Source organism: Papilio machaon, chromosome Z (genome assembly GCF_912999745.1).
Source record: "Papilio machaon chromosome Z, ilPapMach1.1, whole genome shotgun sequence".
In the NCBI taxonomy this organism is placed as follows: domain Eukaryota; kingdom Metazoa; phylum Arthropoda; class Insecta; order Lepidoptera; family Papilionidae; genus Papilio; species Papilio machaon.
The window spans coordinates 792,645-813,397 of NC_060016.1; the positions used below are offsets into that span (position 1 = coordinate 792,645).

The 20,753-nt window shown below is 36.4% G+C and overlaps 1 protein-coding gene across 1 annotated transcript in view; it reads left to right on the top strand.

Moving 5' to 3' along the window:
- Positions 1 to 1,807: 1,807 nt before the first annotated feature.
- LOC106715084 (protein furry-like) overlaps positions 1,808 to 20,753 on the top strand; it is a 28,883-nt gene continuing 9,937 nt past the window's right edge. Inside the window, exons 1-21 of the mRNA XM_045686084.1 lie at positions 1,808 to 1,835; positions 3,994 to 4,097; positions 4,439 to 4,660; positions 5,252 to 5,403; positions 5,522 to 5,721; positions 6,362 to 6,580; positions 6,739 to 6,862; positions 7,345 to 7,566; positions 7,712 to 7,946; positions 8,169 to 8,790; positions 8,933 to 9,116; positions 9,330 to 9,541; positions 10,082 to 10,281; positions 10,952 to 11,025; positions 11,339 to 11,460; positions 15,886 to 15,973; positions 16,254 to 16,345; positions 17,275 to 17,406; positions 19,838 to 20,005; positions 20,164 to 20,313; positions 20,582 to 20,745. Of these exons, the coding sequence (XP_045542040.1) occupies positions 4,028 to 4,097; positions 4,439 to 4,660; positions 5,252 to 5,403; positions 5,522 to 5,721; positions 6,362 to 6,580; positions 6,739 to 6,862; positions 7,345 to 7,566; positions 7,712 to 7,946; positions 8,169 to 8,790; positions 8,933 to 9,116; positions 9,330 to 9,541; positions 10,082 to 10,281; positions 10,952 to 11,025; positions 11,339 to 11,460; positions 15,886 to 15,973; positions 16,254 to 16,345; positions 17,275 to 17,406; positions 19,838 to 20,005; positions 20,164 to 20,313; positions 20,582 to 20,745 (3,652 nt within the window). The 5' untranslated portion in view covers positions 1,808 to 1,835; positions 3,994 to 4,027. The remainder of the gene's footprint in view (positions 1,836 to 3,993; positions 4,098 to 4,438; positions 4,661 to 5,251; positions 5,404 to 5,521; positions 5,722 to 6,361; positions 6,581 to 6,738; positions 6,863 to 7,344; positions 7,567 to 7,711; positions 7,947 to 8,168; positions 8,791 to 8,932; positions 9,117 to 9,329; positions 9,542 to 10,081; positions 10,282 to 10,951; positions 11,026 to 11,338; positions 11,461 to 15,885; positions 15,974 to 16,253; positions 16,346 to 17,274; positions 17,407 to 19,837; positions 20,006 to 20,163; positions 20,314 to 20,581; positions 20,746 to 20,753) is intronic.

Genomic DNA, 20,753 nt, shown 5'->3' on the forward strand with positions numbered 1-20,753 from the left:
ACGATATCCTGTTGGGAGGATTGGCCCGATGGATGGGTCTAATAGGACAAGTGAGCCTAATGTAGGCCAGTTAAATCAATCTATCGCTGCGTTCATCTACCAGTACAGTATACTAGAATTTGTTATTACTTAGTACATCAAAGGAAGCAAAATATACAGCACAGAAATTATAAAAAATATAACATATGCGGGTGACGTTATCAGTTGCGATCTGTCGCAGACATCCTTGAAATTAAATCCATTCGGGATGAAAAAATCAGGAATACATAAATACATAACTTATCTGGAAAAAAAATAGGTATATGCGCAACTGAAGTACATAAATTTGAAACGTTAGCTTAGGTAAAAAATTTAAAAGTCTATTATGAACTTTAAACTAAACAGTGAATCTTCATTTACAAAAGCACATATTTTACCAACCTCCTGTATAATAAATATGTATTAGAAGTTAGCCTTTTTTCTAATTGCAATCAAAGTAATTGTTAAGTTTTTAAGTAGTTCATCACTATTGTAAGTCGATTCTAGTTGTTATAATACAAGTAACCGCTAGTGTCATTGGCAACGTTGAACTAAAGTACGCTCCAAGGAGCAATCGTCGAAAACGGCCACATTAAACTCAACAACAACAATCTATCTTAGCAAGTCGTGGGTTAATATGAAAATTATCCATCATCGAGTCCCTTTGTGAATTTATTAATTTATGTTGGCTACATCAATTGTAGTTACCGGAGAAATGTTCCAACTATGAGAAAAATTCTCAAATCATAACTAAGTACAACTTTATTGGTGCCCTGTGTCAATCATCAGTGAAGAATACTAAGCGAATAGAGAAGTCACAATAATAGTATGATGATAATGGACCTTAACATTAAAACCATATAATCACTAAGCAGCAGAATTCAGATTCAGCTGAGCATTCGTTACTGCGCCGTTCACTCAAAGCTATGTAAGTGGAAATCGTTTGGTGCTCTCTTTCAAAAGATTTAGCTCTTCTTCACAGACCCTTAAATACTACTTTATTATAAAGATGTTTGAAACTTACGTTTTACGTTTACGCTAATTTGTTAACGAATAGGTTTTCTACTCGATTACTATCTTTTCTAAAAGAGCATATCCCATATATGTATCATTCAGTTAGCACATGTTAGATTTATTCATTGTGTTTTGCTGGTGCTTACGTTATTCTAAAAAAATATTATTATGGGATGAATTAAATATTATAGTTAAAGTCTGACCAATAAAATAAAAATTCTATTGTGAGGGCGCCACAATCTCCATTGTTATTGCAACATTTAACGTCTACGTCAATACATCAAACGAACTTTAAGTGGGCAGTGGGTCATTTTAATAGGTTTCATTTTGATTGTACCATTTGAATTTATCAGGTACTCAAAAACTACATCACCATTTGCGGCTTCAATGAAATACTTTGACAACTCGACGATAAAAAGAACAAAACCACCAAAGAGCATATAAAAACAACAATGTAGAAATAAAGAAAATAACGATGCTAATGCCACAATTCTGTTGCCATTACAATAAAATGGTTCGCTTAGGGTTTCCACAAAATGGCGAGGAGTAATAAAAGAATCGAAGAGATCTCACAGATAATTTTAATCCATTGATTTTAAATTTTTAAAATTGAAACATGGCAACAATATTAAATTAGATGACATTTTTAGTTTTTGAAAGTGTCAAATGAGATTATACGATAAATGTGAAAATGAGTAATAGTAAGAAAGGAGTTTTTTAATATACCACAATTTTATCATAAATTGAAGTACAATGAAATTCATTTTAAAAAGTGGTAAATTTTACAGAAAATAGAAAGTAAGGTAAGCTATGCAAAATATATTTTTTTATCAATTTTGCACATACATCATAATGATATTTGAAGCTTCAATAACATCTTATTATCGTTAATTTTAGCACTTAATGCGTTTGATCAATTAATAATATTTTTCTTCATGATTGCTCTCACAGGTATAAAAATATGTGCGTGTTATTTTAGCACTTTAATATTCTAATTTAATGTCAGCGTCAATTACAATTCAATGAAAAACGACCGCATTTATTAAAGCATCTTTATTAATTCGAACTAAAGTAACTCTACACAAAAGTATTTCCTAGTTGTCGATTACGAGATCCAATATTTTTCTAAATTATCCTTATTTCATTTCGCAAAAGAATGATTTATTATTTACCATAATAAATTAAAAAATAAATGGATTCATACATGTTATGTTCTATGATATATATTCTTATCTTGTGTTGCACTGGGAGTGAATGACCATTAATCAATTTGAACTTGGTGGGTATTTATGATTGAATTGAATTTGTGCTTCATTGCATGATTGGAAGTGTATATGAAGTGTGAAAGATTTATACAGTACAACAACCAAATATCTTTTAAAAAGTTGTATCTGATTGTGTTTTCCTAAAAAATGTTTTATAATAATTCAAAGAAAACCCCCATTTTCTACAATTTTATGTTAATGTTAGTGAACTTTTATTGAACATTTGGACTGAAGTGTGAGATAAAGTTATGATAACTACCGTCATTAAAGAGGTTTAAGATAATGAAACTGTCTATTACCATAGGAATGATGTAAAACATGTTGGCTAAAAAACGGTATCAACATAATATTTCCACTACAGTTTTGTCACTATGTTACATTGTTTGCTACACCGTCAAGGGTAGTTTCAATTAGTAAAATAAATTTATTTCTGTATTTTTTTTGTAATTAGAAGCTTGAGTTCCTTAATATTCTTTACTTAACTTTATCTTCCTCCTGTTCCTTTTAACATACATAAAAAATAACAATAACCCATTTCACTTGTCACTTTCTTTTAAAAACAACAAACAAACAAGTTCACAACTAATTCTTGAAATCCATTGATGTAACTGCAAAAGTTGTATATTTAACAAACAATTCTTAATCAATATTAGAAGAATCTATACTAGAAAATACTAGAACTTTTTTAACCAGCCATTCCCATTTGCTCAAGTTTCTAAAGTTCTGGAACATTCTATAGTTTCTTTTGTTGGAATAGTAAAATGTATATCAGACGATTGTTTTGAAAATCTGTACATAGCAATATTTCAGTTATTTTCTATAGAAAATATGGAAGTTCATATTGTAGACAAACATTATAATTATTGTTTTCATTACATTTCTACAACTAGAAGTTCTACCACACAAGCATTTTTGGAAATTATTTTCATTAAGGACTAGCTGACCCGACGGAGGACATTGTCTTCATTAACTTTTAAAATCTTTTCTTTCATAAGAATCTTCAGCTGACAATAATAATTACAACGAAAATATTAGTGAAATTGTTCCTTCCATTTATGTCCGATGATATATGTCCTATGATTACTCTCTATTTACATGTAATCTCTATTTCCCTTGGTGGATGACCAAGCGAAATAGAGATTCATTTTAATATATGTGTACATTTTTCTACCATATTTTTCTACCAAACATTAACATACATCCTTTGATCTTGGGAAAATTTAAATATTCCATATCTAAAATAAGATGACAACTCAATAAATACTTGGCCGGTCAACACAATTATCTTTTACTAGTGAGTGATTGATCCCAGCTTCACTTGTATACATGTATTGATTTATATAAATTATAAAATTTTACATAAGTCACTAGGTTATAAATATATTAGTATAAATCATTTCTTTATTTTATATTTTTCTTTGTAAATCCTTTTGGTTTCTTGTTGTATTTATACTGACAAATAGCCTTTAAAAAAATTCTATAAAAATTGTAAAATATTTCAGACACACATTTCTTAAATTTCACATTAAAGTTTACAAGACTATTATGGGAAGTCCTGTATTTTTTTGTTGTAACCAAGACTAACATCTGGTTAAATTTAAAAGTGAATAAAAATTATAAAAACTTGTAACTTAATCCGAACTGTAATAATATTTATGGTACTATATATGCCACATTTAATTGTTTTATTCATCAGCCTTATAGCAGCAGTAACAACCCTGAAGAGAAACATGATAACATTTGATGTATCTGACATGATGAATGCTGCCCCCCCTGATACTCATACAGAAGATGCAACTGGTAATTAATTCACAACTTACCAAATATTTGAAATAGAAATATATAGAGATTATCCTTTTCTTTAGTTTGCAATGCATCTTTGGGCCTTTAGCATCTGCTTATACTGGTTAGCTGCTTTCTTGATATTCATTAAAAATATGTTGACATCATACATACATGATCATAGTCCAACCACCTTTTCCTTATGGAGGGTCGGCACAGTACTGAGCATCTTCTAAAACACCTGCTAACCTGCTATTTTTGAGCAATTGCCTTTACACGAGAGAAATGGAGCTTTGTATTAATAACCAGTAAGAGTTGTTACGAATTTTATCAATAAAGTTTTGTACATTTATATGAAGGAATGGAGGAAACTCCATCATCAATGGTGTCGAGCGAGGCCGAGTCCGAAGGCAGTGTGATATCGGAACAAAGACCCCATGACGGTGAAGCTCCGATGCCCTTCAGCGCCGACACCAGTATCTCAGACGCTCACGCCTCTCAGGACAGGTCCGCACCAACACTCACTGCCAACGACTGGAGAAATGTCGGCAATTCACTGGCAACAATCATATCTACCAGAGGTATTCATTTAATAATTACCATCATATGTCATAAAACACCACAGTAAGTGTTAATACAAGGGTCACAGCAGTGGAGTTGTACAGTTATATTTCTTTTACTATCAATAGCTATTGTATTAACTATGATTCGATATAACCAAAGAAAATAATATTATTATAAAATATGGATAAACACAAAATTATGATTAATATCTTGAATAATACATTTTCAAGAAATTGTTGTTTTACTTTCTTTGTTTGTGATGATTTGTTATGAACCATATGCATTCAGACTTTTCATAAATGTGAAGGTCTGTATAACCCATTCAAACTCATCCAGCCTTGCTTATAGTATTGTAGTTTGTAAAGTTTTTTGCAAGGAATTAAATTCATTAAAATTGATTTTAAATAATATCTTAACATTTTTGACATTTCAATGATGAGATATCACTGCCTCAGTAAATTAAAATATACAAATGGTGTAGAATTCATTTTTGGTGAAAATTTTGTATAAATATCACATTGACAGCGCTTCACCTGCAATTGTAAAATAATTCTTTCAATTTATCTTGGTTCATGCAGCGTAAATTTCTAACATTTTTTTTATTTCAGGCTCAATGCTACCATGGGGTCCACACAAAGGCCCCATTATACCACCCACAGATATGGACCTACGTCCGGGAGAGTATGTCATGAGGCTTTTATTTACCGAATTCACAGTTCAAGCTGAGAGGAAAATGGAAGCAGTGATGGCTGAACCACTGGTGTGTACTTGACTTATAATACGTTGTATACAATAATAGAGTAACAAGCATTTCATTTGACACAGGAATACCATAACTGAAACTTTAAAAGTACTGTAGCTCTAACATATTTTTTAAGGAGAAGCCTTTGAACAAAACTCTTCAACGTGGTGAAGATCCACAACTGGACCAGATTCTATCAGCATTTGGCACTGTCGCTGAGCACTGCCTACCTTCTTTACTTCGGGCCTTGTTTGGCTGGCTTGAACGTCAAATGGCTGATTCACCGCAGCTCAGTGAACAAGCAAAAAAGCCACAGCATGATTCACGTAACAAAAGGTAAGTTAATATATTCACATGCAAATTTTTAACTAAGGCATATGCCTAGAAAGATTGTAATCTAATTTTCCATATGAATAGCAACAATGACTCTGATATAAGATAAGAAAGTTTTGTTATTTAAATAGTTCCAAATTTATAACAATTGGTAACTAAAGTCATGTTTTTTTTTTCATATCACCAAGAAAATCAATATAAGAGATGATACCCAAAAAATGTTTCAAGCATTGACTGCCAGTAGTTTCTGTGTTCTTGACATCTAGTTATTTTATTATCTGGAGCTTTCATTTGATTCTAACAATTTATAAAATTACAATAAATATATAGTTTTTTAAATGCCCGCGTGCTTTCTGATTTGTCTCATTTCCTATGATTAAATTATTTGTTTCCAAAAATTGTTTCATAACCCCGTTATTCTAAATATTGTGTTGTGTTACTATTCTATTAACATTTTATTGGTAAAAACTGACATATTCTTTCTTTTAACGTATTAAGTTCAAGCTTTAATATTCTATTTTTAATTTTTTATCCCTTACATTCAATACATGTTAAATTGTGATTGTCTATTCTTACCCCTAGTACATTATTTATCAAATTGCATTTATATAGTTTGTTTTAATGTTTCTTTAAAATATTTTAGCAGCATAATCTACATAGTAGCGGGCAGTGGTGCCGGCACGGAGACGACTGAACGTAGCTGCGAGGAGTTGCAAGCGGAGAGACGAGATCTTGCCGTAGAGTTCCTCTTCTGTCTTGCTCTGATAGAAGTGTTACGTCAACTGCCCTTCCATCCGGGACACGAAGATCTAGTGCATTACATTGAAACACTGGCTTTCAAACGATTCAATTATAAAGAAGGGTGAGTTAAATAAAAAAGATATATTCATTTATTTGTTTAAACATAAATAACTGATATATAAATTGAATGACACTTCATTTGTTGTATAGTACTACTAATATTTTTTGGTTTTGTTCATACAATCTAGCAATGATTTCATCTAAATGTTCAATTTTTAGGCTCCAATCGAACCCAAACGCGGCGAACGTACATATAATTGCTGATCTGTACGCTGAAGTGATCGGCGTCCTGGCGCAGTCACGCTTCTCCTCCGTGCGCAAACGATTCACAGCCGAACTCAAGGTCAATATTTATACAATTAATTTATAACACATCATACACAAGCATACTCCTATATATATGTACATTTTAATTAAATTATGGTACTGCTAAAATGTACATAGTATCTTAAGGTATTATAAAGGTAAAAGGTATAATTATAAAGGTAAAATCTGTTATTTCTGTTACCTTTGCTAAGGTTATTAGGGCGATTGTTCTGTACCAATATCAGTCATATGTTTATATCCGTGAATGCCTATTAGCATATACCTGGCATTTTATTACGATTATTACATGAATGTTAGCACAATTCATAACTATAATGTAATAAAATGTTCGCTTTTGTAATATATTACAGATATTAAGACCTAAAATATGAAAAATCGTCTTTAACACATTCACTGCTACAGACTCAAACTGCGAGTGAACTTTGATTGTAAAAATCATAGTAGCATTAACGTATTGCGATATTTTCCCAGATGATATCTTTATGACTATTTTAACAGGATCTGAAGTCCCGCGAACCATCACCGCATTCGACACAAAGCATAATATCTTTACTGATGGGCATGAAGTTCTTCCGAGTGAAGATGGTGCCCATTGAAGAATTCGAGGCATCATTTCAATTTCTGCAAGAATGTGCCCAATACTTCCTTGAGGTGAAGGATAAAGATATAAGACATGCGCTAGCTGGACTTTTTGTTGAGATATTAGTACCGGTGGCTGCGGTAAGTTCATATCTATATTTGGTATCTCCACGGTTAGATCCATACATATCTCAGTTTATTCAATACGTTTTTGCAATATTAGTATAATACAATATGTATTTCTTTAATAGAATTACACCCTACAGATATTTTTTGATTATTACAGACGGTGAAAAACGAAGTGAATGTCCCATGCTTGAAGAACTTTGTCGAGATGCTGTACAGTCACACTTTAGATGCGAGCACAAAGTCTAAGCATCGTTTGGCGTTGTTCCCTCTCGTCACCTGTCTACTCTGCGTCTCACAGAAGCAGTTCTTCTTAGCGAATTGGCATTGCTTTCTCGCCATGTGTCTCTCACATCTCAAGAATAGGGATCCGAAGATGTGCAGAGTGGCACTAGGTGAGTTAAAATATCAATTACATTATATCTGGAGGCATGGCGGTGCCCCCTCTGAGACACGGTTGAATTATCTTTGGCTTGAAAAGCTGTGAACGTATCTGTTTTATATTAGAAAATTTGTAGTCATTTCCTACTTATTCATGAGAAATTTCAAGCTTGCTTTTGAACTAAATCTATTAATATACCCGTTTTAACGTTTCTATTTTTTTTTTAATATTCCAGAAGCACTATACCGTCTGCTTTGGGTGTACATGATAAGAATCAAGTGTGAGAGCAACTCGGCCACACATTCCCGTCTGCAGAGCATTGTCAACTCTCTGTTCCCGAAGGGTTCCAAAGGTGTGGTACCTCGGGACACTCCCTTGAATATATTCGTCAAGATCATTCAGTTCATAGCCCAGGAACGATTAGATTTCGCTATGAGAGAAATAGTATTTGATCTACTTATGGTGGGAAGACCGATCAAGATAATTATGACACCTGAAAGAATGTCAATCGGTCTTCGAGCGTTTTTGGTCGTCGCTGATAGCCTTCAACAGAAAGAAGGTGAACCACCAATGCCACGGACCTCGGGCACTTTGCCATCTGGTAACACTTTGAGAGTTAAAAAGACTTTTTTGAATAAAATGTTGACCGATGAAACGGCAAGGTCTATTGGTATGAGTGCTTACTTTCCGTACGTCCGACGTGTGCTGGTGGAGATATTGAGAGCATTGGATGCCCACTACGGCAGGCCATTGATGTTGACAAATACACAGAATGTTACCAAAGAACAAGAAATAAATACGGGCGAGAGGAAGCCTAGGATTGATTTGTTCAGGACTTGTGTTGCTGCAATCCCACGGTAAGTATTCACAATTTAGTGCAAAGTAATGAATTTAAACAAACTTATTTTAATTATTAAATGAAAACATTGTCACTAAATATGAGTAAAGAAAGAAAAAAAAGTATTAATTTTTTTTTTAACATTTCGTTTCTCCATGTAGGCTTATCCCCGAGGGTATGAGTTCTAGTGAGCTGGTAGACTTGCTGTGCCGACTGACGGTGCACATGGATGAGGAACTCCGGGGTCTGTCCTTTCAGAGCCTCCAGACCCTGATCGTTGACTTTCCGGAGTGGAGGCAGGACGTGCTCGCTGGCTTCACGCAGTTCCTCGCCAAGGATGTACAGGTATTTTTTACTTTATGTCAAGTAATAACTAAATACATTGTATTTAATAAAATTGGATCAAATTGTAAAGTGTATAATGAACCACAAGACTGACAGTGAAGAAGAATTTTGTGCCATTTTACTTAACCGTGAATTAACATACGTTTACCGGGTCATATAAGTTTGACATACTATATATTATATCTTTGTCATTTTTTAAACGCGACATTTCAGGATACTACACCTCAGTTGGTTGAGAATGGTCTACGTATGCTGCTCCAGTTGATAACAAGCTGGAAGAACGGAGAGCCTGTGGTGACCGTGCCCGCGACACCCATAAAGCACGAGCCACTGGTGTCTGTGCTCAGAGGTGCGGAGGCTCTAGGTCTGGTCATGCTGTGTCAATGCAAGTCATATCCTAGGAGATTGGCTGTACATATACTGAGGTAAAGGTTCAGCTGTTTCTTGTTTAAACGATATATATGCAATGGTTTTTCATGTCTTTCATCATCAACTTGTTCTTATCCTTACTGGGGTCGGCATAGTACTCGTTGATCTTCTCTCTATGCATCTCTATCAGCCGTCGTATCTGAATTCACTCCCTTCTTAAATATATACTCTTTTACACAATCCATCCATACTTTCTTCAGTCTTCTTCTATATTTGTCAGCCATCATACATTCAACATACTTTTTTGTTTATGTGATAATTATCTTTCTGCATAATATAACCATATTAAATGATTTTTAGTGTCCTTATTTTCATAAAATTGTTGAAGATAGACTACTTCGAAGTGGACTTAATGGAGTGTGTACTTCGAGTGGATTAAATGAAATTGGTTTGCAAGCGAAGAATTTACTATTAAACTTTGATATTACAATTTAAGTACGCGGATGTTACAATATAAATCACAAATTGAGTCCCACACTGAATCACTAAAGTCGCTGAGATACTGCTGCTAGTAACATATATATTTATTTTATTAGGGAAATAAAGTATTTACTCGATAAGCTACAACTAACACGTGAAGAGCCGGCTTTAATCGACGCTGCGGACGCGCATGTGCCGTATTTTGCTGAAAAATGTCTACCGCTGTTGCCTCCTGCTGAGAAGCAAGCGATACTAGCCGCGGGTCAGCCGGACCTCGTGTGGATAGCGGAGCGTAGCCACGCCGTATGGACTGCCGGTAACTTAACTAGGAATTAAGTTAAATAACTTCAAAATTGATTTTCAATCTGCAGGTCCTGGGTTCGAATCCCACCATATACTACTATGTTTTTCGATTTACATATGTACATTTATCCGACTTTCTTACGATGAAGGAAACCATCGTGACGCAATCTGCAAATATCTGAGAAGAAATTCAATGATATATGTGTGAAGTCAACCCGCACTTGCCTGTGGTTGACTATGTCCTAGTCATCCTTAACTTGGGGCGACTCCTAGCCCCTCGGTGGAGACATATAGTGAGCTGATGATGATGAAAATAAAATACATAAGATGGTGTCTTTGATTTGAATATAGATGGCGTTAGTTTAAAATGTTCCAATGCTTTTGTGATGCTTAAGAATCATAATGGAATATCAAGATGCCTATACATATAAAGTTCCTTAAATATGCTTCTTATTTATGTATGAGTTACTAGCTTTTACCCGCGACTCCGTCCGCGCGGAATAAAAAATAGAAAACGGGGTAAAAATTATCCTATGTCCGTTTCCTGGTTCTAAGCTACCTGCCCACCAATTTTCAGTCAAATCGATTCAGCCGTTCTTGAGTTATAAATAGTGTAACTAACGCGACTTTCTTTTATATATATAGATAGATATGAGTTATTTAAATTTGTATGTTTTTTACAGGTATACAACATGATGATACATCGACTAAGAACAGCTGGAGTTCCAGTTCTACTAACGGAGCTGATCCCTGGGAGGTGAGCTTCAATTATATCAGTGGAACCACTCTTAAATAAATGATACAATTTGAAATTGTATTATATTTACTTACTTAATATTATGAATATGAAAGTTTGTATGGATGTTTGTTTGTTACTGGGTATCTTTAGAACAGCTTAAAGGATGTCTATGATATTTGAGACAGATGTAGAACATAGTCTGGAAGAACAAATAGGCTAGTTTTTTTTTTATTCCACACAGATGAAGTCTAGTTTTCTTTAATTCCTAATGAATCTTATAGAATGCAAAATAGTCGTGTGTGTTTATATTAAATAAAATATTATTTTCTAGGTAATTTTGTATGGCCTATTGGAGCGAAGTCGTGTCCCTTCTCGTTGTCCGGCCACCGTACTTCAGGCTTGGCCAATACTGCACGCTAGAATACATGCACTCTACACCATTATAGAACCAGCGTAAGTAAATTGAATACAATAAGGGATGCTATACAATAACTGTTTCTAACAATCAATACATTCGCCATACACGGACCGAAGATTGATGTCGATTAAAAATGCAGCTGATTGAAAACCGATTATAAAACAGACCTTGTATGACCAATAATTGTTGTAATTTAACTTGATTGATAGGATAGTAAATATATTTTCCTAAACGAATGGATTGATTTAGTTAGACACAGAGATTTTTTGAATTGTTTAATTTACTTATTTGAACCTACAGTTTAACCCAGGGATTCCCAATTTAAAGCATTACTAATTCTCACTCTGTCTTCTTCTATTGACCTAAGTCAGAATTAATAATCATAGTAATAATAATAATAATGACAGCGGCCGTCACTAAAAATGTCACTGAATTTTTAATGTAAAATTTTAAAATTTGATTTAAATTCAATATACAGGAAAACAAATACAGGAACATTTTCAAAAATGATTTAAATCATTTGTGAACTATATAAAGCAATACTAAAACGTGCAACATCAAAAAACTTGTAAAAACCGGATCATATGTATGAAACATAACATGTCAAAAGAGAATACATCAATATTTACAACAAAAAACCATAGAATGAAGATACAGGAACCATAATTCAGAGGACAAAATGAGCCGTGTCGGAGATGCGCACGTCTAAGACCTGCTGCGCTCACCTCGCTGGGCATAATACCATCAACGTCGGATGAAGATGAGTCCCCGACCGCTAGTGAGAAGGAGCCAGCGCCGTCCACCCGTGCGGGGCCGTGGACTGCCACCGTCGGCACGCTCGGGCTCGGGGCCTGCGGGACGCATCCCGCACCCTGCCCTCGCCACCGGCGGTGTAGTGCGCCGCATGAGATGGACTTCAGAACTAAGCGAGAGTGTCATGCGCGCGTATTATCAGGCGACAGAGCTGGAAACAAACCTCACAATACCGCCGTCACGGCTCAGCGCTTATCGGATCAAGTGCGGGTCATACTGCGGTCGCGTCGGCTGGATGACTCCGTTCTTGGCCATCTACGCACTGAAATACGTTCTAGCTTTAGCGACACGGAGTCTGCACCTACGGTGCCGCTAAACGTTGACTGTTTAGCCAGTCAGCAATAGCACCGTTAAACGTAGGCACAAGTGATGCTATGGCTGAGAACGTAAGTAGCCAGGATAATGAGCACATGAGGAGAACTTTGGAGGAGGCCATTAAGGAATTTAAAGATGTCCCTACATTAAGTAGATCGCGGTTACCGCGTTTGCCTGTCCATAGGGGTAGTTTGGCTATTGGAAATCAAATGAACGCACTACTAGCGCAGTATTTTGATGCTAGAAGTAGCTTAACAGAAACACACTCTATTCTGTATTGCGGGGCTGTCGCAGTGTGTCGTATGGTAGGTGTCAAATTTAATATCAAAAATACCCAAACGGTACCACACACCTATAGCATACCAGCCTGGCAAGCCAGAATTGAACGTCGCATTAACACCTCGCGGACTTTAATAGCCAAACTACTAAACTTCCGTGCTGGGAACACTCGGACGAAAGTTATGCGTTTTGTGACCCAGGCATTTTCCGGGACTAATATTAGTCCCAATAATTACATACTTAGAGTCACGGAACGCATAGACTTTTATAAGCAGAAGATCTGCGCTTGGGCGAACCGCATACGCAGTACAAAAACGAGCGGACAGATTTGTTCTTAATCGCCGCTTCCAAAGTGATCAAAAGGGCGTTTATAGAGGCTGGGAACAAGCTAGTGTAAGTGTGAATGACAGGCAACTCCCATATCCAGACGATTTAAACAATTTTTGGCGTGGGATATGGTCGGTGCCTGTCAATCATACAGAATCAGACTGGGTTGAAGCTGTCGGGCAGGGATGTGAACAGATGCCAGTTATGGATCCTGTTACTATAGAACTGACGTGAGTTGTGCAATCCGTTCGGTTCATAACTGGAAAAGTCGTGGGCCTGATGGATTGCCCGATTTCTGGATCAAATGGTTCAAGAGCTCGCATTTCTGTCTGGCAGCTCAATTCCAGGCTGCCATCGACCTGGGCAGTCTTCCAACCTTTATGACCACATGGGTCACCCACCTTTTGTTCAAGTCCGGTTGTACCACTGAAGCTAAGAACTGTAGACCCATTACTTATTTACCAACATTATATAAGTTGCTTACATCCATTTTGAGCTCAAAATTAACAAAGCATCTCAAAGATCTTTTGGCCAAAACTCAAAATGGATGTAGATCTGGGTCCCGTGGTACGAAGGAACTACTCCTCATAGATATGACCATCAGCCAACAGGTCCGTCGAAATAGGAAAAACCTCTGCACAGCCTGGGTCGATTATAAAAAGGCCTATGACTCGGTGCCGCACTCGTAGTTGAGGAGAGTACTAGAGCTATACAAAGTTGATGTAACTCTATGTACTTTCCTCAGTTCATGTATGCGGCAGTGGGTTACTAGACTCTCTTTACGTAGTAATGCAGCGCCTATTTCGAACGGACTTATAAAGATTGAGCGGGGGATTTTCCAGGGTGACAGCTTGAGTCCGTTGTGGTTCTGCCTGGCCTTGAATCCTTTAAGCACATTGCTAAACGAATCAAGGCTGGGCTTTTAGCTTCGTAGAGGGGGTGAAGTCATATCTCATCTTCTATACATGGATGACCTCAAGCTTGTCGCATCGAAAAAGACCGACCTAGTGGAACTGCTCAAAATAACTGAAAAGTTCTGTAGTTCCATCGGGATGGAGTTTGGTGTCGAAAAGTGTGCGGTCATGTATGTACAGCGAGGGTGAGTTGCAAGCTCTGATGGGCTACAACTCACCAAAAGTATATCCTTCAGATCCCTCTCCGAAGGTGACCTTGGTATATCACAGTCGTTGGGTATTATTGATGAGGATGTAAAACATCTGATAAAAGCACGATTCTTTGGTCGCCTGAGAAAAGTCCTAAATAGTCTTCTATCAGGTGGTAACAAGTTTCGCACTTTTAACTGCTGGGTTATGCCCTCGTTAACTTACTCCTTTGGTATACTAAGGTGGACTCAAACAGAGCTGGATGTCTTGGACCGAAGGGTCCGTTGCATGCTGACCACACATCGGATGCATCACCAACGATCGTCGGTTATGAGATTGTATATCCCACGGAAATGTGGTGGCCGAGGCCTCCTCAATGCTAAGGACATGCATAACCGTGAGGTATACAATCTACGGGAGTATTTCCTGAAAATCGATGAGGGGATACATCGAGATGTGGTGTCGGTAGACAAGGGGCTCACCCCGCTCTCTCTTAATAACGAGAACTGGCGTAAACACCCAGTGTTGAGCACCTCCGAGCGTTTAGATATATGGAAGAGCAAGGAGTTACACGGCAGGTTTTATCGGGCTCTGCATGGGCCTGATGTAGACCAGCCTGCCTCTGTGAACTGGCTACGTTTCGGTGACCTCTTTGGGGAAACCGAGGGCTTTCTCTGTGCAATTATGGACGAAGTTATCAAGACGAACAACTACCGGAAGTACATTATGAAGGACGGCACGCTGGATGTCTGTCGTTTGTGCCACTGCCCTGGCGAGTCCCTCAGACATGTCACTTCCGGTTGTTCTCGCCTTGCTAACTTCAGTACTTGCACAGACACAACCTAGTAGCCAGGATAATCCATCAACAACTTACTCTGAAGTATGGTCTGATCGCTTCGGAGGTGCCGTACTACAAATACACACCGGAGCCAGTTCTCGATGATGGTCATATCACGCTCTACTGGGATCGATCTATTATCACGGACAGGACTATTGTAGCCAATAAGCCTGATATCGTGATAATAGATCGATCTGCGAGACGTACGATAATTGTTGACGTAAGTATTCCTCATGACTGTAATCTCGTGTAGGCAGAGACAGACAACATGTCAAAATATTTGGATCTCGCGCACGAGATTACAGCCATGTGGCATATGGAGTCAACAATTATCGTACCGATAGTGCTATCCGTGAACGGATTAATTGCGAAGAGCCTCGATCACCACCTAGAGAGGCTCTCGCTCGGTAAGTGGGTGAAGGGCCAGGCACAGAAGGCGGTACTCCTGAGCACGGCACGTATTGTGAGGAGGTTTCTGTCTCTGGAGGCCTAACCGCCGGTAGCTTGGGCCCAAGGCTCCGCTGCCGACGTATCTAGATTTTTTATATTTTTTTTAAATATTTTTTGTTAGTTTATATTAAGAAAAATGTATCAAATCAGGAAATAAATAAATATGTGGAATAATAATAATGATTGATCTTAAAAGTAGGTAATTTGGCCATGGGGCTCTGTGGTGACGGTTCGTTTTGGAAAAGGGGGTCACTTGTCCAAAATAGTTTGGGGATCCCTGGTTTAACCGAATGTATCTACTTATTTTAATATAAATTATCAAATATTTGTTACAGACCAGTCAGTGATAATCGCGCATCGTTGCTCTCACGCAGTCCCGCTTTACCCAGAAAACCTGAGAAAGAAAGGGATGGATATATGCAGGTGAGTACTAATTTCTAAATTATTTTTATAATGAATTCTCTCGTAAACTGATCTATTTTGTTTATTAACTGACAAGGGGATGTATGTATGTAAGATTGTATGTATGTAAATTTAATTATGACTTCCTAGAGCTTAAACGACTGAACCGATTTTTCCGAGTGAGGTTTCATTTGTGTTATATTTTATCTTAAAGTGTTAGTTTACTTTTTAGATTTATTTTAATAAATAACTAGTGTTGTTTTATTGTTTTTTTTAAATATTAATGAATTGCTGCTACTAGGTGTGGAAGTATTACATGACAATGGCATACCTAGTTGTCCCGGCCGTGCCCAGTCCTGTCATACGATGTGCTAGTCCAGATTTGAGTCTCAGGTAAGTCAAATGTTATAAAGATACAAAAACACTTATGACATCATTAACATTGAGTGTGACGGATTTATTAATAATGTAATTTTTACCTTTGAACTCAATATTCGATCTCTGAAATCAAACTGAAAAGATATTTTTTGATTATTTCGTAACAACTGACAATAGTTTATGTCGATTTCCATCTTTAAAAAATGAATGATGTCTAAATATTTCTGTCACGTTCAATAAAATAAACAATTTTTAACAAAATGAACACTATCATATAAATATTTTGATTGGCTTAACAAGTAATAATATGTTGGAATATTTTTTGATTGGCATTAAAGTATTTATTTGTATAGTATTTTAAAATTAATTTGTTGAGCTGAAAGGAGTAGAGATCTTATTTTGCTGTCACTTGTATGAGTATTAAACTCGTTTGCATTTTAAAGATTAATAGATATTAGTTAATAAATGATATTAATAATAAGAAACACCTTCTGAAATATAACTATGTGAAACGTCGCATGCGTTTGTTACGTCTTGAACGTCTGAATAATCTGCATATATCTCTAACATAGTAACTATGGAATCATTTAAGATTTGTATTCTGAGCTTCTATTATCTACGGTGACATAAATGTACCGTAAATACTTGGGTATAATTTGATAACCAGACCCACACTCAATTAAAAATCTCTGTCATCGTAATAGAAGTTTACAATATTAACTACTGTGAGACGCGATACTGACCAAATAGTCCGAATTCTAACATTCGAGTCGATTGTGTGTTTAATATATTGATTATAATATAATGTTATATGAAAATAGAGTAAGGCGGAGACGGACATACATTATAGTTAGAGCGCAGCAATCGGTATGAGATTGCGTCGTCAGTGTGTCGTTGAGTGTAAGAGTGTGAAGGCAATATGGCGCACCGTGACCTCTGTCCAGCCACGCGGAGCCGGAGGGGTGGGTCGGGCCGGCCGCGCTGACCGGCTCCAGCGAGAGCCTCAACGCCACCGGCGGCTTCTTCACGCTGCCCCTCAGCTATGCCCGAGCGCACAGGCATCACAAGCGGACGAGGTGGCCGATCCAATCGCCATTCGCATCGCCAAACGCATCGCCAATTGTATCGCCAATCGCATCGTCAATCGCTATGTGCACGTCGCATTTGATTATCATACCATCGTTTCTGTCCTATTGGTACCATCTCGCTTATCCTCATCGTTGTCTTAACATATCGGGGCATGAATCTGTGCCGTTTTCATCTGTCGTCGCAGACTCTTTGTGGACTTTCCGATGGAATCGACATCACATACATTGTCGGTTCTGCGGTAGTTTAAAAGATCCTATACGAACTCCACTGTTCCGTTGTCATCCATCACATCACGCGTAGGTAATGTGCACAGCTAGAATCCATCATTGTATAATCGTCATTACGACCAGAACTGTTTGATCGCCAATAGCTGGTAGGCTGTGCTCTGTCGACGTGTTTACTTCACACAGACATCGACACTTGCAAAGGCATTATCATTTAATGTGCGCGCTCTCACATTGTAGTCGCATAATTTAAATGTTTTCATATTTGTGAATGACAAAATGTATGGCCAATAATTGTCAATTTTGAATTTGTGGATTACTATATACGTGTTAATTTGAAATTGAAAGATTGATCATACTGCTGCAACCAGACTAAAAATATTTTGTTTCGCTCTATACATTTTTATATCTTTAGGTCCTGTTAAAAAATATCGTTGTGATCAATCTTTCCATTTGAATGTGTTTTCCTACGAACGTATAGTATTTGTTTGCTAAACTCTCATATAACTTGGAATGTGTAGTTGTGTATATGCTATGGGAAAAATGGATGAATAAATTAAGTCTACGTTAAACTAACAAATTTTTTAAGAGACCATTTTATAATATTCCTATTATTTAACATACTAAAGTTGGAACTACTGAGACTTACGCTTAAGTATACGAGTTTCGGTATTTGCGTGTCCGTGTATGAGTGTGTGAGTACTAGACATATTAGATTTTGTTATTTATTTTATTAGCTTTCAAAAAATATTATAAAGAGCTAAATCTCACCATCCCATGATGTGGACCAGAATTTAAAGTTTGATGTAGAAGTTTGTGAAACGGTAATATTTAATGTTTTAAGATAACCGCTATAAAAGTGTGTGAAAGGCATTTACTTAGTGAAAATACAAAGGAAATAGAGAGAACATACTTTTAGTTGTCTCTTATTAATATATGCGTTATAAAGGTTAATATATGAATGAAATTTTTAATATTTGTTAGGCTTTAACATATGAATTAACTAGATATGACAGGTTCGGTATGTTTTATAAAGGTTATAATAAAATTAATAAAAAATCTTAATAGCTTAAAAAGGTACGTCTAAATTATTCTTTGTTCGCGCTATATTATTATGTTGTTAAAATACATTGTAGTGTACAAAAATAATATGGTCTATTCGCTATTAGAATATACTTAGCCTAGTCCTTGAAGGAACTTATCAGTTTTTGTTTGATTTCGTAAGCTTTTTGTACATTTGTTCCATATTGCTTTTATTGTTCGAAAACAATTTTATGTAGTCCATTAATTTTAACATAGCCAGTTTTTTTCAATGTTGTTTCTGTGCTGTTTGCTTCTACTTGTAATATGTGCTCTTAACTCGTCTTCCTTTGTCAGAAAATGTGACTATACCTTTGTCGTTTAACTTGTGTTTTCCTTTATGAATGTTGTAAATCTATATTATCACAATGTCTCATTTCAAAACCTACTAAATTGACTTACCTTCAGTAGAAAACTAGTTGTTTGATGTCGTAAATAAATCATTTTATAATGCTACTAATAAATTTTATGAAAGTCTATACTTCATGCCATCTCTACCAAGAGGTAGGACAATGGAAATTTTCATTATAATGTGAGTAACTTGTACAGATTTTTTCATATGATAACTATAAAGTGAGAAATGAAGTTTTCATACATACTGACCTATACAGTTTGATGTAAGCTACCAATATTGTGATTTTTTAACATTTTCAGCCAAAGGAAGTATACACAAAGCAACTACACTTAACGTACTCAAATTTAGCTATATCTTTAAATAAATGACATGTCACATTATAAAGTTTTACATACTAATATTATTTGGTGGCTTAAAATTTTCGAAACATTCCTCTATATTGAGAAGATGTGTTGGTAATTTTTTAAAGGAATACATAGAGTTCATATATATACCAGAGGATAGTTATGTCATTTTACATTATTGGAGACATAATGACAGTTTAAATTACTTTACTATCAAATTCAAAATTGTAAAGTCTGACTTGAACAATAAGACTATAGTAAGATTCTGTCAAATATAAGTTTTTCTTAAAAAATATCACTTGGTAATCTATGTTGATATGTTCATTGATTCCGGTCATGAATTTCTTGAAAGTGATTTATTTATCAGTACAGGTTACACATATAGCATTATTTATTAAAACTGTTGTGACGTTAGTTCGTCGCCGGACTCGCTGAGCGAGCGCAGCGGGGGAGAGGCGCGGGGCGCGCACGCCGCACCTGCTTCGCTCCACAAGCTAGCCGCGCCGCTGGTGCGCTGCGAGGTGCCAGAAGTACGCGACGCCGCCGTTTCAGCCTGCGGACATATCAATCCAGATGCACTTAAGTAAATAACAACATTAATAGTACATGAAGATAAGCTTGGAAATTCATAAAATTACACATCTATCATGTTTACAAAATTTAATTGATGATTTATTAAAGAAAGTGATTATGGAAAAAGAACATTAATTCCACGTAATGAAAGTATTTTTATTGATCCAGGGATTTGTTCGAGGAGCTCTTGCCCATTTTGCGGGAAGCTGTTGATCGCAAACAAGAGAATATGCGGCGGCGACGTCGCCGAGACGCGCTTCGCTTGCACCTTAACAAAATGTTACTCATTATTGCGAGGCGGAATACGTTTTCCAGCAGGTAAATGTACTCTGGATTTGATCAGCAGATGAAAATGATAAAAGTGCCAGTAGTGTACCCATGGAATGCGACACTAACGCCACCGCTAATATTTTAGTTCCAACTAGATCAGTGAATAGTTAGGTATTATTTTCCTATTTATGTCAATTCTATTTGTAATTGATGAAGTTATAACTGGGAGTATTTATTTTTTTCTTTTTTTTTATTGTTAATTTAATACTGTAGTCTACTAGACTAGTAGTAAAGTGTTGATTATTATTTGTGGCAGTACATTTGCGTTGGAGAGCGGTGGTCTTCACTCCTCTATAACTGAGTACCTGGACGGTGTGCGCCAGTGCCTGGAGGCGGAGACGGACAAGGACGCGGCCGCAGCGCGCGAGCAACGACTTACCTTCGCAGACTTTGTCACTGAACTTGTCAAGAGCTTCCCTAGTAAGATA